Source organism: Bos grunniens, chromosome 2, assembly GCF_055505025.1.
Source record: "Bos grunniens cultivar Pamir isolate PY7600 chromosome 2, Bosgru_T2T1.0, whole genome shotgun sequence".
Lineage (NCBI taxonomy): Eukaryota > Metazoa > Chordata > Mammalia > Artiodactyla > Bovidae > Bos > Bos grunniens.
This window is the reverse complement of record NC_141166.1, coordinates 46,095,541-46,111,170: the sequence shown is the minus strand read 5'-3', so window position 1 is coordinate 46,111,170 and position 15,630 is coordinate 46,095,541. Positions and strand designations below refer to the sequence as shown.

At 44.4% G+C, this 15,630-nt stretch overlaps 1 protein-coding gene across 6 annotated transcripts in view; it reads left to right on the top strand.

Annotated features, from left to right (window-relative positions):
• The window catches only part of KIAA2012 (KIAA2012 ortholog), a 126,737-nt gene that overhangs the window by 108,695 nt on the left and 2,412 nt on the right, over nucleotides 1-15,630 (top strand). For 3 of the 6 annotated variants that reach the window (XM_086345832.1, XM_086345806.1, XM_086345797.1), the window contains 6 exons: nucleotides 2,210-2,375; nucleotides 7,990-8,104; nucleotides 10,255-10,592; nucleotides 12,881-13,083; nucleotides 14,063-14,235; nucleotides 14,947-15,166. In XM_086345832.1, coding sequence (XP_086201958.1) covers nucleotides 2,210-2,375; nucleotides 7,990-8,104; nucleotides 10,255-10,592; nucleotides 12,881-13,083; nucleotides 14,063-14,235; nucleotides 14,947-15,166 — 1,215 coding nt within the window. Of the gene's footprint in view, nucleotides 1-2,209; nucleotides 2,376-7,989; nucleotides 8,105-10,254; nucleotides 10,593-12,880; nucleotides 13,084-14,062; nucleotides 14,243-14,946; nucleotides 15,167-15,630 lie in introns of all 6 variants that reach the window. The other 3 variants (XR_015143831.1, XM_086345817.1, XR_015143836.1) reach the window with 3 other exon arrangements.

Here is a 15,630-nt window from a genome sequence, read left to right as displayed (position 1 = left end):
CATTCACTCAGCCCTGGGTAAAATCAATAATACCATTAATACGAATAAATTGCTAACATGTATTAAGTGCTTCCTACGTGCTATGTGCTAACTATGAGCTCATCAGCCAGCAGCTCAGACAGTCAGGCTCAGTCACCTGACCTAAGCCTTGTTTGGCAGTAGCAGCTGGAACGACAGCCTCCTGTGACCTCCCATGAGCCTCAGTGATTGGCGAATCTGCCCTCACCTGCCTTGTGGTAGAACGATTCCCTCCTGGGTCAAAAAAAGGCTGGGCGTTCCCTAGGAATAAAGAAGGACGAGCACTTGGGTGGTGAGGCAGCTATCTGAAGAATTCCACTTTTTAACTTTTGTATTTCATCTTCTCCAAATGGATTTAAACTGCTTATAATAACGCACACCCCCCACCCCAGCCTATCCACCAAAAAAAAAAAAAAAAACTAGATAATATAAAAATATATATATATATTTTAATCTGGAGGAAAAGAAAAAACAACATCAACAATCTCCAATAAGTGACTAAAGTTCAGACTTTCAAAAAAAAGAGAAAACTGAAAAATAGAAAACTTCAGACTTTCAGACTGAATGTGAAAGCAAAAAAAGCCAGAAAGGAGCAACTCAATCAGGTTTTGTGGTTCTTGTTTGCAGCATGCTTATTCCTCAGGGGAAATAAAGGTTTTCCTACCACTAAATTCTAAAGGATATTTCTATGGGTTTTTATAGAGTGACATTGAATGACTTAAAGACTCATTTATTTATAGGAAATTCCATTTACCTCATTCGACAAGTATTTCTCAAGTTTCTATAGTAAGGCTCTGTACTAGCCCAGCACAGTAAATATAATACTGATTTAGCTAAAAAATAAAATCTTCAGGACCAGGCCTGGCACAACAGTAGCTGCTGCAGCAGCCGTCACTGAATCCACGTGGCTCTGTCGTGGTGACATTTTTACCTGGAGAACGTAAGTCAGCTGCCCTCCAGGCAAATGGTCCGTGACAGCGGTTCTACACAGGATCATAGTCATACAGCAGTGAACTTTGGTGGCTGAATTTGATCAAGAATAGAATTCAGAGGGTGTAAAAAATGGATATATAGGTAGGTTCATGTTCTGATGACACTCTTTCTTAAAGGTCACTTTTTCTTCAACTAAGCCACAGATAAAAGAAACTTCAGCCTGAGAGAACCCCAAAAGTGAAGGCCAGACTTTCTAATCTCCTTTATTCAGGGATGTGTTGAGAGAAAGAGGGCTGACCACGTGTGTAAAATGCCCGCCACAGGGCAGTGCCTGGCAGAGCACAGTGGTTCAGTCAGCGTTTGTTCATTTTCCCCTCTTTCTTGCTCACTAGAGGTTTTCTTTTTCTTTGTAATTGAAGTATGGTCATCATTTACGATGATGTTGAATGGTTTGCTTAGAAACGACCCAAGCTCATTCTGTCACTTTTGAGGTTGTACCCAAGTACTGCATTTTGAACTCTTTTGTTGTCTATGAAGGCTATTTCTTCTAAGGCATTTTTGCCCATAGTACTAGATATAATGGTCATCTGAATTAAATTCACCCATTCCCGTCCATTTTAGTTCACTGAGTCCTAAGATGTCCATGATCAGTCTTACCATCTGCTGCTTGACCACGTCCAGTTTACCTTGATTCACAGACCTAACATTCCAGGCTTCTATGCAATATTGTCCTTTACAACACTAGACACATCCACAGCTTAGGACTGTTCCTGCTTTGGCCCGGCTGCTTCATTCTTTCTGGAGCTATTAGTAATTGCCCTCTGCTATCCCCCAAAGCATATGGGAGGAGGTCTTATCTTGGTGTCATATCTTTTGCCTTTTCAAACTGTTCATGAGGTTCTCTAGGCAAGAATACTGGAGTGGGTTGCCATTTCCTCCTCCTGTGGACCACATTTTGTCAGAAGCTCCACTATGACTGCTCTGTCTTTGGTGGCCCTGCATGGCATGGCTCATAGCTTCATTGAGTTATGCTGGCCCCTTCGCCACGACAAGGCTGTGATCCAGTTTCAGGTGAACAGCAAAGTGATTCAATTATACATAACTTTTTTTTTTCTGGTTCTTTTCCATTGTAGGCTATAACAAGGTATCGTCTAGAGTTCCCTGTTCTATACAGCAAATTCTCTTGTTTATTCTACATATAGTGGTGTGTACACCAGAGTTTTTTAGTTTGGTTCTGCTGTTTTACTTTTTTCCAAAGGAGCAAAGATTATAATGTACACCATCGGCACAGAGGACTTTCAGGACATGGGCCTGACTCACCAGAAGGGCTGGATCCTATAGACACATCTTTTCTTCCAAGAGGAAAAGAAGGGAAGACTGAGCCAAGGCTGTTCAACCAGAAGACATCAAACAACATCAGTAACGTGAGTGTAAACACCTAGGTAGGCGCTTGGTCCAAAACCCCACCTGGAAGGTGCTCCCATCACAGTTGCCATGTCCAGTTGTATAGACTGCTTACTAGACAAGGCCAACTGCAAAGGGGGCAGTGAGAGCTCAAATCCACTCTGTGGTTCACTCACTATGCCCTGCATCCCAGTAATGGGTTGCATCTTTCTGAAGCAGGGGGTACCCTTTTCTAATTTCTACAAAGGTACTAGAAGGAAGCTTAGTTTTCCTACACTTTCATATCATTTCCGACATCAAATGTGTGAAGGCTTTTCCCACATCAACCAATTCTTCAGCTCTCTGGAGACCAACCAGGTGACCTACAATTCTACTCTGACGCTAACTACCAGGAATTAGCACAGACCCCACAGGTTAAGGGCTCAGTCCCACATGCCTGTTCCACTTCAGCCACCAAGTCTCAGGTCGTCACCTGTACTTCTGATCAAAAAGCTATAAATAGGGGGTTCCTACAACCCATCCTCAGTTTCAGTAATTTGCTAGAATAGCTCAGGAAACATTTACTTACTACTACTGATTTATTACAAAAGATATTTTAAAGGATACAGTAAGTCCCCTACATTCAAATGAGTTTAAGAGCATGTTCATAAGTTCAATTTGTTCATTAAGTCCAATAAAGTTAGCCTAGGTACCCAGCTACCACAGTCAGCTATATAGTACTATACTGCAATAGGTTTGTAATACTTTTCACACAAATAAAGTAAAGTGAAGTCGCTCAGTTGTGTCCGATTCTTTGCAACCCCATGGACTGTAGCCTACCAGGCTGCTCAGTCCATGGAATTTTCCAGGCAAGAGTACTGGAGTGGGTTGCCATTTCCTTCTCCAGGAGATCTCCCCAACCCAGGGATCAAACCCAGATCTCCTGCACTGCAGGCAGACACTTTACCATCTGAGCCACCAGGGAAGCCCTTTCACACAAATAATTCATAACAAATACAGAAACAAAACATTTTTATTCTTCCCTAAAATTGGCCGGCAGTGCTTGAGACCTGGGTTCAATCCCTGGGTCAGGAAGATCCCCTGGAGAAGGGAATGACAACCCACTCCAGTATTCTTCCCTGGAGAATCCCAAGGACAGAGAGGAGCCTGGCGGGCTACAGTCCATGGTGTCCCAAAGAGTCAGACACAACTGAGCGACTAACACTTGAAAAGTAGAGTAGAACAGTGCTGGCGTACAAGGGCTGGCATTGGGTGAACATCCTGGTCTTGCAGTAAAGATACTGTACTACTCTATCAAATTGTAAAGTACACAAAAGCACAACCACTTGAAGAGGACGCATGCATGTGACAATGTACACCAGACACGTGAACTAACGTGATTGGACATGCAAATGCATGTCCACATCTTTGGAAGTTCACAACTTGAAGGTTCATATGCAGGGGACTCACTGTCCACGTGAACAGCGAGGAAGAGACACACAGGGCAAGGCCCTGACGGGTCCCAAGCACAGGTGCTCCTGTCCCCTTGGAGTTTGGGATGTGCCACCCTCCTATCACATAGATGTGTTCACCAGCCCTGGAGCAGTCTGAACACATTTGGTTAGAGCTTTTATGGGGGCTTTGTTACACAAGCAGAATTGATTAAGTCACTGGCAAATGGTGATTAATGCAACTTCTAACCCTTCTCCCCTCCTCTAAGGTAGTGGGAGGGGCAGGGGGCTGAAAAGTCCAATGTTCTGATCACGTGATTGGTTCTCCTGGTAACCAGTGCCCCTTTTTAGGGGCTTTCCAAAATAATGGTATTAACATAATCTCAGGTGCTGTTGAAAGGGGCTTGTTAATGAATAACAAAAGACAATCCTTTCATGTTTATGCTCCAGAAGTTACAGGCATGTCTCTCATTTTATTGTGCTTCACTTTATTGGCTTCACAGATAATGTGATTTTACATATTGAAAGTTCAAGCAAGTCTATCAGCACCATTTTTTCGAACAGCATTTGCTCATTTCATGTCTCTGTGTCACATTTTGATAATCTCGAAACATTTCAAGCTTTTTCATTATTATTGTATTTGTTTTGGTGATGTGCTCAGTTCAGTTCAGTCGTGTCCAACTCTTTGCGACCCCATGGACTGCATGCAGCACGCCAGGCCTCCCTGTCCATCACCAACTCTTGGGGCTTGCTCATACTCATGTACATCGAGTCACTGATGCCATCCAACTATTTCACCCTCTGTCATCCCATTCTCCTTCTGCCTTCAATCTTTCCCAGCATCACAGTCTTTTCCAATGAGTCAGTTCTTCGTAACAGGTGGCCAAAGAATTGAAGCTTCAGCTTCAGCATCAGTCCTTCCAATGATATTCAGGACTGATTTCCTTTAGGATGGACTGGTTGGATCTCCTTGCAGTTCAAGGGACTCTCAAGAGTCTTCTCTAACACCACAGTTCAAAAGCATCAATCCTTTGGCGCTCAGCTTTCTTTATGGTCCAACTCTCACATCCATATATGACTACCGGAAAAACCATAGCTTTGACTAAACAGACCTTTGTTGGCAAAGCAATGTCTCTACTTTTCAATATGCTGTCTAGGTTGGTCATAGCTTTTCTTCCAAGGAGCAAGTGTCTTTTAATTTCATGGCTGCAGTCACCATCTGCAGTGATTCTGGAACCCCAAAAAAATAAAGTCAGCCACTGTCTCCACTGTTTCCCCATCTATTTGCCATTAAGTGATGGGACTGGATGCCATGATCTCAGTTTTATGAATGTTGAGTTTTAAGCCAAATTTTTCACTCTCCTCTTTCACTTTCATCAAGAAGCTCTTTAGTTCTTCATTTTCTGCCATAAGGGTGGTATCATCTGTGTATCTGTTACTGATATTGATGCTAAAGTGTGATCAGTAAGTGGTATTTGATGTTACCATTGTAATTGTTTTGGGGTATCATGAACCATACCCATATGAGATGGTCAATTTAATCAATAAATGTGTGTGTTCTGACTGCTCCACCAACCAGCCGTTCCCTCTGTTCCTTTCCTCAAGCCTCTCCCCCACCCCCATTCCCCGAGACACGACAACATTGAAATCAGGCCAGTTGATAACCCTGCAGGAGCCTCTAAGTGTTCATGTAAAAGGAAACGTCTCCTGTGTCTCACAACAGCGAACAACAACTCATGTTTCTCAATTTATATCAAAAGCTAGAAATGGTTAATGAGGAAGCCACGTGGAAAGCTGAGAGGGGCCAAAAAGCTTGGCCTCTTGCACCAAATGGTTAGCTAAGTTGTGACTGCAAAGGAAAAGTTCTTGAAGGAAATTAAAAGTGCTACTCCAGTGAATACATGAATGGTAAGAAAATAAAACGGGCTTATTGCTGATATGGAGAAGGTTTAAGTGGTCTGGATGGAAGATCAAACCAACCACAACATTCTCATAAGCCAAAGCCTAAACCAGAGCAAGGTCTTAACTTTCTTCAATTCTGTGAAGGCTCAGAGAGGTGAAGAAGCTGCAGAAGATGAATTTGAAGTGAGCAAATGTTGGTTCATAAGGTTTAAGGCATGAAGGTGAAGCTGCAAGTTATCCAGAAGCTCTAAGATAATGAAGGTGGCTACTCTAAACAACAGATCTTCAATGTTGATGAACAGCCTTATGTTGAAAGAAGATGCCATCTTGGACTTTCAGAGCTGGAGACACATCAATGCCTGGCATCAAAGCTTCAAAGGACAGGCTGACATCATGTTAGGGGCTAATGCAGCTTGTGACTTGAAGTTGAAGCCCGTGCTCATTTACCATTCCAAAAATCCTAGGGCCCTTAAGATTTATGCTAAATCTATTCTGCCTGTGTTCTGTATGTAGAACAACAAAGCCTGGATGACAGCTTATCTGTTAGCAACGTGTTTTACTGAGTATTTTAAGCCCACTGAGACCTACTGCTCAGAAAAAAAAAAAAGATCCCTTTCAAAATATTACTGCTCGTTGACAATCAGCTAGGCCAGCCAAGAGCTCTAATGGAGATGGACAAAATTAGGGTTGTTTTCATGCCTGCTAACACAACATTCTGCAGCCCACATATCAAGGAGTCATTTTGACTTTCAATTCTTATTTTTTAACAAATACACTTCTTAAGACTATAGCTGCCACAGTTAGTGATTCCTTGGATGGATCTGGGTAAAGTCAATTGAGAACCTTCTGAAAAGTATTCACCATCCTAGATGCCATTAAGAACATTTGTGGGGAATTCCCTGGTTGTTCAGTGGCTAGGACTTAACACTTTTACTGCTGCAGCCCAGGTTCAATCCTTGGTAGGGGACCTAAGATCCCACATGCCTTGTGACACGGCAAAAAAAGAAAAAAAGAGATTACAATTTGTTGAAGGCTCAGATAATAGTTAACAGTTTTTTTGCAATATAGCATTTTCAAATTCAGGTATGCGCACTGTTTTTTTAGACATAATGCTACTGCACACTTTAATAGACTACATAAGTAAACATAATTTTCATATGCCCTGAGAAACAAAATATTCATGTGATGTGCTTTATTTCCCATATTCACACTGTTGGGGTGGTCTACAACCAAACCCACACTATCTCTGAGGTACGTTTGTGCAAGGGTTTTAGGAGCTCTGTGTCAGAGGCTAGGTTCAAAGACCAAACATATATTTCTTATTTTGTCACAATATTATAGGTACTAAGGGGGGTAGTCATGGCCTGACTGTGCCATCCCGTTAGAAAGAAACACTATATTGTCCCAATCCTTGGGGAAAGGTGAAAACTGACATAGCCATGGTCATATGCTTGAAGTTTCCCAAAAGCTAGCAAATGATGCAACAGTGAATACAGCTGGCTTTGATTTAAACTAGTTAATCATTAATTGTGGCGATAGCAATCTGTCAAAGGTGAAAACTGCTTCACTTTGATCCAGCTCTTGTAGATGATGGTTTAGCATCAAAAAAGGGGACAGGATTTCCCTGGTGATCCAGTGGTTAAGAATCCTCCTGCCAATGCAGGGGACATGGGTTGGATCCCAGTTCAGGAAGATCCCCCATGTCACAGGGCAACTAAGTCCGAGCACTGCAACTACTGAAGCCTGCACTCTGAAGCCCAGCTCTGCAACCAGAGAAGCCACCCACGAGAAGCCCACTCTCTGCAACTAGAGAAACGCCTTTGCAGCAAAAAGACCCAGCACAGCCAAAAAGATATAACTAAATAAAAAAAAATTTTTGTAATTATTTAAAAAGGGGGGGCAGATCATCAAGCACGTTCTATTTCTCTTTTCTTCTATGAAATTATACCTGAAATTATATCAAAGGCTGAATCTTAGGATCTCCCCTCTGGCTCCACACTCTCTGTCTAATTCATTTGCTTCATCTGGAACCCATATAAATTCCATTCTAAGCCATTCTGTCTTGTTCAACATAATCTCCCTTTTCTTCTGTTTTCTATTTTTATTTGTTGGCTATTGGGATCTTAGTTCCCTGACCAGGTATTAAAAGTGCTGAAGTCACTTTCAAAGTGAAAGTGACTATTGAAAGTCCAGTCCTAACCACTGGACTGCCAGGGAATTCCCAAAATAATCTCCTTTTGATTTTTTTTTTTCCCTTGCTTTCTACTTTAAAATGTTCCCTTTCCTTAATTTTCCCCTTTAGGAGATGGAATTGATTGAAAAAGCCAAGAGCAGGAAAAGGGCCAAGACAGATAAGTCCAAGGCACCCAAGAGGGAGAAAGAAGGAAAACTTCGTGAGGAAGCAGAGGCTGCTGTTGGTAAGAGTCCATCTGGGAGAAGACACCTAATGGGAGCCAGAAGGTGTCACGGAGAATCAGCATGGATCCTATGGGACAAACTGTCTATGCTGAGTCTCCTTGATGACCACAGCTAAGATGGTGTTGCGCCCTTACTTCATGTCAGTATCTTGGGAGACAGGGATAGAGGAAACTGGGGGACCTGGAGGCCTGTAATTAACAAGAAAGGAAATTACAAAAATAATACCAACACCTACTAAATGAACACGCAGTGTATTAGTGATAGCTTATGGCGAACGATGTCAGATTCTTGATCTCCAAAGAAGACTTAGCTTTGGGACCAGGCTTGATCACTCAAAGGGACAAAGAAAGCTTCTGACATAGACATCAGAAGGAGGGTGGAGAGTGCCCCACTCGCTAGTCTTAGGAAGGGAATTATATACTTTTTAAATTAGTTATTACAATAAATCAAACGAATGTCTCAAGGTTGTAAAGATCTTACTAGACCCACTCCCATAATATACATTTTAAGATAACAAGATTAGTCAGAAGGTTTTTCAGGAAGGAGAAACATGTCCTCAAGCAGGATACATTATTGTTATATAGTCCTTACTAAGGAATGTAGAAAAAAACATTTGTCATTTCCTCCTCAAGAATTCCAGGCCCCTATCTCCTCCTTGAGAGCCCCAGACCCTTTTTCCTCCTCAGGGACCCCAGACTTCTTATCAACCTGCCTAGGAATTGACTCTCATTAGGAGCTCTGCATTTATGATGTCATGAAATCCCCACATATCCTTAAAGCAAGCACCATTATTATATCATGTGGAGAGGCTGGCTGATTTGAGTAACACTGAACAGTAAAAAGTGGTGGACCCAGGGTCTGAACATGCCATTTGATTCCAAACTCATGCCTTTCAAACCCTGCCTCTATGAATAATAAACAAGTCACAAGCTGAGAATTGGGCCATGAGAGCATTTGGGAGGGAGAAGTTTGCAGCATGCTCTGAATGGTTACTCCAGCTACCATTTTTCCTCTTGGTTCATTGTGTTGCACCTCACTGGGAATTCAGGTGCCTATGCTTCTGAGGACCTTCTTTCTCTTTAAATTAACTTTTATTGGAGTGTAGTTGATTTACAATGTTGTGTTCTGAGGACTTTCTTTAACCTGAAACCTACACTCATTCCTTCCTGGCCATGTGAAGACCCTCAAAACAAATCAAAGGCCGTAGCAACAAATGACACTGCATAGCCAGCCTCCTGGGCCAGATTTTTTTTTTTAATTGAAGTGTAGTTGACTTACAATGTTGTGCCAATCTCTGCTCTACAGCAAAGTGACCCGTTTATACAATATAGACATTTTTAATATTCTTTTCCATTATGGTTTATCACAGGATATTGAATATAGTCCCCTGTGCTATATAGTGGGGCTCTGTTGCTTATCCAGATCTATTTTTGAGGTCTGCTTTTTAAAGTCTTGCTGCATTTACATTGCTGTAGCCTGTAACTTGGTAGCATTGGCAGGACTGGAAAAAGAAATACTTGTGGCCCCCAGTGGTGAATTGAGAAAGAAGCCCTAGAGTATGGAAGGCTCAAACTGTGCCAGGTTACAAAGTTGCAACCTCAAGCTAGACTCTTGAGGCATGATTTTCCAGCTGTGCCTATAGGTCTTCTTCCCTCCAGAGAGCCTTGTCCCCACCATAGGTCAGGGTGAATCAGAACTCTTTTAGTAGCAAGACTGCTGATTACAGTTGAGGCAGGTTCTCAAAGGGTGGTCTATGGGCTGTGCTGTGCTAAGTCGCTTTAGTTGTGTCTGACTCTTTGTGACCCTATGGACTGTAGCCGGCCAGACCCCACTGTCCATGGGATTTGGGTTGCCATGCCCTCCTCCAAGGGATCTTCCTGACCCAGGGATTCAGCCCACATCTCTTATGTCTCCTGCATTGGCAGGCGGGTTCTTTACCACTAGCACCACCTGGGTCTATGGACTACCCTTCTCAAAATCTTTGGAGTGATAGCTAAAATGCAGATTCCTACAAAATCAGACTCTAAGGGCGGGCTCAGGTATCTGCACACAGATGATCCCATTGCACATGGGAGTTTTAAAGTCACTGAAAAGGATACAGAGATCATGTTTATTAGCTATGCCTCTATCCCCAATTGTTCCCTCCTAGGAAAGTCAAAGGAATCAAAAGCTGAAAAGAAATCACAGCTAATTTCCAAAGGGAAAAAAACAGGAGCCAAAGGGAAAAGGACACGGAAGGAGGGGAATCTGGAAACAGCTGCGGAGCTGAGTGGGCCTGATGGCATTAACTCTAAGGAAACCAAAGACCGCTCAGGTGGAGGTTTCTTCCGCTCAGGCTCTGGTGTAGAGGACCCTTGGGTCTCTTCCAAAGTTGAAGCTCCTGAGAGCCAAGTTTCTATAGATGGAAGGTCATCACCCACCCAGACTGCAGCTGTCCCTGGAAACATGGAACCTGAAGAAGAGAGAAGCCACGAGGACCCTTCCAAGGTAGGCTTCAATATTCTCACTCTGGCCAAAGGGATCTCTGTCCTCACTGGTACAACTGCAGAGGTGGAGAAAACTTCCCCGGATTATATTAAACTGCCTAATTTTATTGATTTTACTTTGTTTTTTCTGACCCTTTAAGATGCCAGATCTGATAAAAGACACTAGGGTGGCAAAGTCCCTCTGAAATGAGACATTCTGTGAGGCTCCCGAACTGCCAGGCCATGTACCCACCCCTCATGAGCAGAAAGGTGGCACAGCACTAGTCTGTGAGAAGTACAGGCCTCACAGTTAAAAGGAAAGGTGAATTCAGGCCTCAGAGCCAAGCACATATTCTTGACTAAGCCAGGAGTTTATGCACGGCTTGCCTCCCCAACACTGTAGAAATTCCTCCATCCCCAATCTGCTTTACTGTGGCACAAAGCTGGGCCACAGGCAACTTACACACACACATCTATCTGCCTTTTCTTTGAACACTGCAAGCATACCCACAGCTAAACCACTACGGTTAAACTCACAGAAGTTACATGCAAACAGGAACAATTCTGCTGAATTTCATTTAATCTCTACAGCCACACTCGTGACCCAGGTACGATGCACCCCATTTCATACACCTACAAGCTAAGATTAAAAGGGTTAGATGTTTGCTGCCAGAAGTTGGGCAACCATCAAGTGGCAGAGTCAAGACTTAGATCTTTTGACTCCAAAAGAGCTCCAGAGCTCTTGCACTATTTTTAATTATTATGTATTTATTTTATAGCCCCTGGTCTTCCAAAAAGGATTTCAGGAAGCTTTTTCCTTTCTGGTTCTCAGTTCTCCCAGCTGCCAAGGCTACAGCATTCTACTCTATATAGCAGATGAAAATTTTAAGCTGTGGGCAGAACTTCTCTGAGCCTGCTGTAGACTCAGAATTTCTAGATTTATTGTCAGTACACAGTACTGCACTGCCTCTGCAAAGGCTAAATAAGATAAGGAAGTACCCACCCCATACTGGATACACAGAGCTGCCATGGGACAGTGGCCATCCAGTGTTCCCCTCAGAGGCATACTTCTGACTGAGGAGGAGGCATCAGGAAGAACAAGAAATCTAAGACACTCTTCACAGAAACTGAGAGAACGTTTCATTGGAAAAGTGGATTTGCATAAGATTAAATAGGAGTCTGACACATCTACACCTAGGACTGCCCCTAAAGGAGCCTTTAGCTCGAACCTGTGGTTCTGACCCCTGGCTTCACACTAGCATCACTGCAAGACGTTTTTTAAAACCACCAAGAAAAATAATATATTTTTAAGTAGGTGGTTGGGGTGGAGGAGAAGTTTCCTGGCAGTCCAGTGGTTAGGACTCTGTGCTTCTACTGCCAGCCAGGTTCAATCCCTGGTCAGGGAACTAAGATCCCACAAGCCTTGCTGAGTAGCAAAAAAAAAAAAAATTTTTTTTAATTAAAATTTAAAAACCTGCCAAGGCCTCCCACCTAAGTATTCTTATTTAATTGGTCCGGGTGGGGCTTTGGCCTCAAGTAATCTTTAAAAGCTCCTTGGGTGATTATTAGACACATATAGCAGACATGGTCAGAGAAGGCAATGGCAACCCACTCCAGTACTCTTGCGTAGAACATCCCATGGATGGAGGAGCCTCGTAGGCTGTCATTTAGTGACTTAGCAGCAGCAGCAGCAGCAGCAGCAGACATGGTAGCTCAGCTGGTAAAGAATCTCCTGGGTCAGGAAGATACCCTGGAGAAGGGATAGGCTACCCACTCCAGTTTTCTTGAGCTTCCCTGGAGGCTCAGATGGTAAAGAATCCACCTGCAATGTGGGAGATCTAGGTTTGATCCCTGGGTTGAGAAGATCCCTTGGAGGAGGGCATGGCAACCTACTCCACTATTCTTGCCTGGAGAATTCCATGGCCAGAGGAGCCTGGTAGGCTACAGTCTATGGGGTCGCAAAGAGTCTGGCGACTAAGCGACTAAGCAACTATGCACAGCACAGCAGGCATTATGTTGGCACTTTCACTGTTTGAGTTAATTCTGGTAATAGCCAGCCAAGAGGAAGACAGTTTAGACGAATTAAGTTGTTACCCTTGAATTCTGAAGCAAGTAAGAGAGAGACTTGGATCCAGGTCAGTCAGAGCCCAGAGCCCGAGCCAGTGGTAGCAGAGTTTGTACAACTGTGGTCAGAGTGTGGAAACCACCTTATCTCTGATTAGAGGCCATGTGGTGGGGGTGGAGGAGGGCGCACTGCCAAGATGAGGTCACCAGTGATCACTGCTCACAGACAACACTCTGGCTCCTCAGGCCTTCCTCGTCAAGAGGGAACAAGAGAAGGCTTCCCGGGACAGGCTTCGAGCAGAGCGGGCTGAGATGAGACGGCTGGAGGTGGAGAGGAAGAGAAGGGAGCAGGAGGAGCAGAGGCGGCTCCAGCAGGAGCAGCTGGAGAGGGCAGAGAGGATGAAGGAGGAACTGGAGCTGGAGCAGCAGCGCCGCGTGGAGGAAATCCGGTGGGTGCAGAGGTCGTGGCCACGGCTGTGACAGGAAGCTGAAGACAAGTGGGGCTGACTTCCTCTGGGGGTACATTGGCTCTGAGGCTCATCGTTGTTGTGTTCAGTCGTTTAGTCATGTCTGACTCTGCGACCCCATGGACTGCAGCACTGCTAGGCTTCCCTTCACCACCTCCCAGAGCTTGCTTAAACTCATGTCCATTGAGCCAGTGATGCCATCCAACCATCTCGTCCTCTGAGGTCCCCTTCTCCTTCTGCCTTCAATCTTTCCCAGCATCCAGGTCTTTTCCAATGAGTCCACTCTTTGCATCACATGGCCAACGTATTGGCGCTTCAGCTTCGGCATCAGTCTTTCCAATGATATTCAGGGTTGATTTCCTTTAGGATTGACTAGTTTGATCTCCTTGCTGTTCAAGGGACTCTTTAAAAGAGTCTTCTCCAGAGGCTCATGCCCTAAAGGGAAATGGCATGTCTCATTTTATCCTCAGTTATCCCAGGAACAGTCTGGACCAAAGATAGATAAGGTGTCTTAAACCGTTAGGGTTACTCCAGACAGATGTTGGTGGATCTTCCTGGGAAGGCTTTGAGATCCGTTCCAGCAAACATTTGTTATGCCTCTTGCCACACTGTCTGCATTTTGCAAGGCCCTTCCATAAGCTTCTGGGCTCATTTAATCTTCCCAACTACCCTGTGAAACAGGAACTTCAAAATCCATTTGATAAGAATGGAAAATGAGGATCTGGGAACTGAAGGCCGGGTCCCAGAGCACAGAGCTGTCGAAACTTTCAGGCTTCTAGTTTCAGTCCTATTGTGTTCTGGCTTCTGCTGTTCAGTCAGGCTTCCCTTGGAAAAGGAGTCTCTGCATGAGATGCTGTTTGTGAACTACAGCCTGCAAAGCCTCCACCAGAGATAGAGCTTGTCCTGTAAGGACACTGCAGTGTTTCTGCCATCTCCCTTACCTGTTTATGGGTTTTCTCAGCTTGAGGAAACAGAGACTTGAGGAAGAACGACAGCGGCAGGAGGAGGAGGAGAGAAGGCAGTGGCTCCAGTTGCAAATGGCCCAGGAGAGAGCTCGGCAGCAACAGGAGGAGTTCCGGAGGAAATGTCAGGAGCTGCAGAGAAAGAAGCAGCAGGAGGAAGCTGAGAGGGCTGGTGAGAGGTGCTCCACTCTCTGCAACTCCCTCTATCTGGGACAGAAATATTTTTATCCCCCTGTGGGTGTTCATTTGATTCTCCCCAGAGTTATTCCTATCCTAGGTCTCAGTGTGAAGCACTCTAAATGGGTAAGCCGATTTTTTTTTCAAAGTGATTAGTAGGTGTGACTCTAGTGAGCTGAGATAGAAGTTCAAAATAAGAAAGACTTGTTTGTAGCAATGACTCTTGTGGTCCCAGTCATCTCCTGGAGTGGCACCCAGCCCCTTGCATTGCCCTTCCAGCATTGCTCAGAAGCTGCCTAAATTGGAGACACAGCTCTCCTCCTTGCCTGCTTCCCTAGCAGATGGAAACAAACACCTGGATGGCTGCTGGGCAGCCTTTCAGGTGATGTATGGATTTTCTGTAGCCTCATATTTGAGGAATAGGAAAGTGCTTCAGCAGATGATGCCTCTGTAGAGTGGTCAGACCAGCTGAGTAAGCACCAAGGTTCTCCAGACCCTGCCCTGCACTGCACACAGTAGGTACTTGATAAAGGACTCTTAAGTTAGTAAATGAACACAGGGTAATACCCACAGAAGATCTGGCAACCAGCTGTCAGGTAAACCATGGAACATCTCATTGGGAGTCCCTGGGAATCAGACTTGAGAGTCAGATCAGAGAGTTGTTTTCTTGAATAATGCTGAGCTTACCTGTTCTTCTGTTCTGCAGAGGCAGAAAAGCAAAGGCTGAAGGAGTTGGAAATGCAGCTAGCAGAAGAGCAAAAGCACCTGATGGAAATGGCTGAAGAAGAACGGCTGGAGTACCAGCGGCGGAAACAGGAAGCAGAAGAGAAGACTCGGCGGGAAGCAGAGGACAGATGGCAGAAGGAAAAGGAAGCGGCAAGGTTGGCTCAGGAGGAAGCCATGAAACAAGCCCAGGATCAAGCCAGGTATTTGACATTTGAACAACAGTTGCAAGAGTGGGATTGTTCAAGGACTTGACTGCCTGCTTCTAGTACTAGCTTTGAGCTGCCTTTGGACACGTGAAGTTTTCCCACTTCCATAGCATGGTTTGGAAGAACTGAAAAATAGAGATTCTCCTGCTGCAAAGGTGATAGAATTTTTTGATGGCTTAAAGAACTGACATTGAAGCTAGATGGGGTTTAGAGATCATCTAGCTCAGCCCTCTGCTTCACAGATGAGAAAAGCAAGTCCGAGACAGAAGGACCCTGATCAGGGCTATCAGTGAACTAGGAGTAGCACCAAGACTAGACCAAAGACTCCACCCCCACCCCTGATTCTGAAACACTGCCTTTCTCAGTATGTATTTACTGGGTACCTGTTATGTGCCAAACATTGTTCTGGACACTGGGAACTCAGGATTAAGAAAGACAGACATCTCTTCTCCCATAGC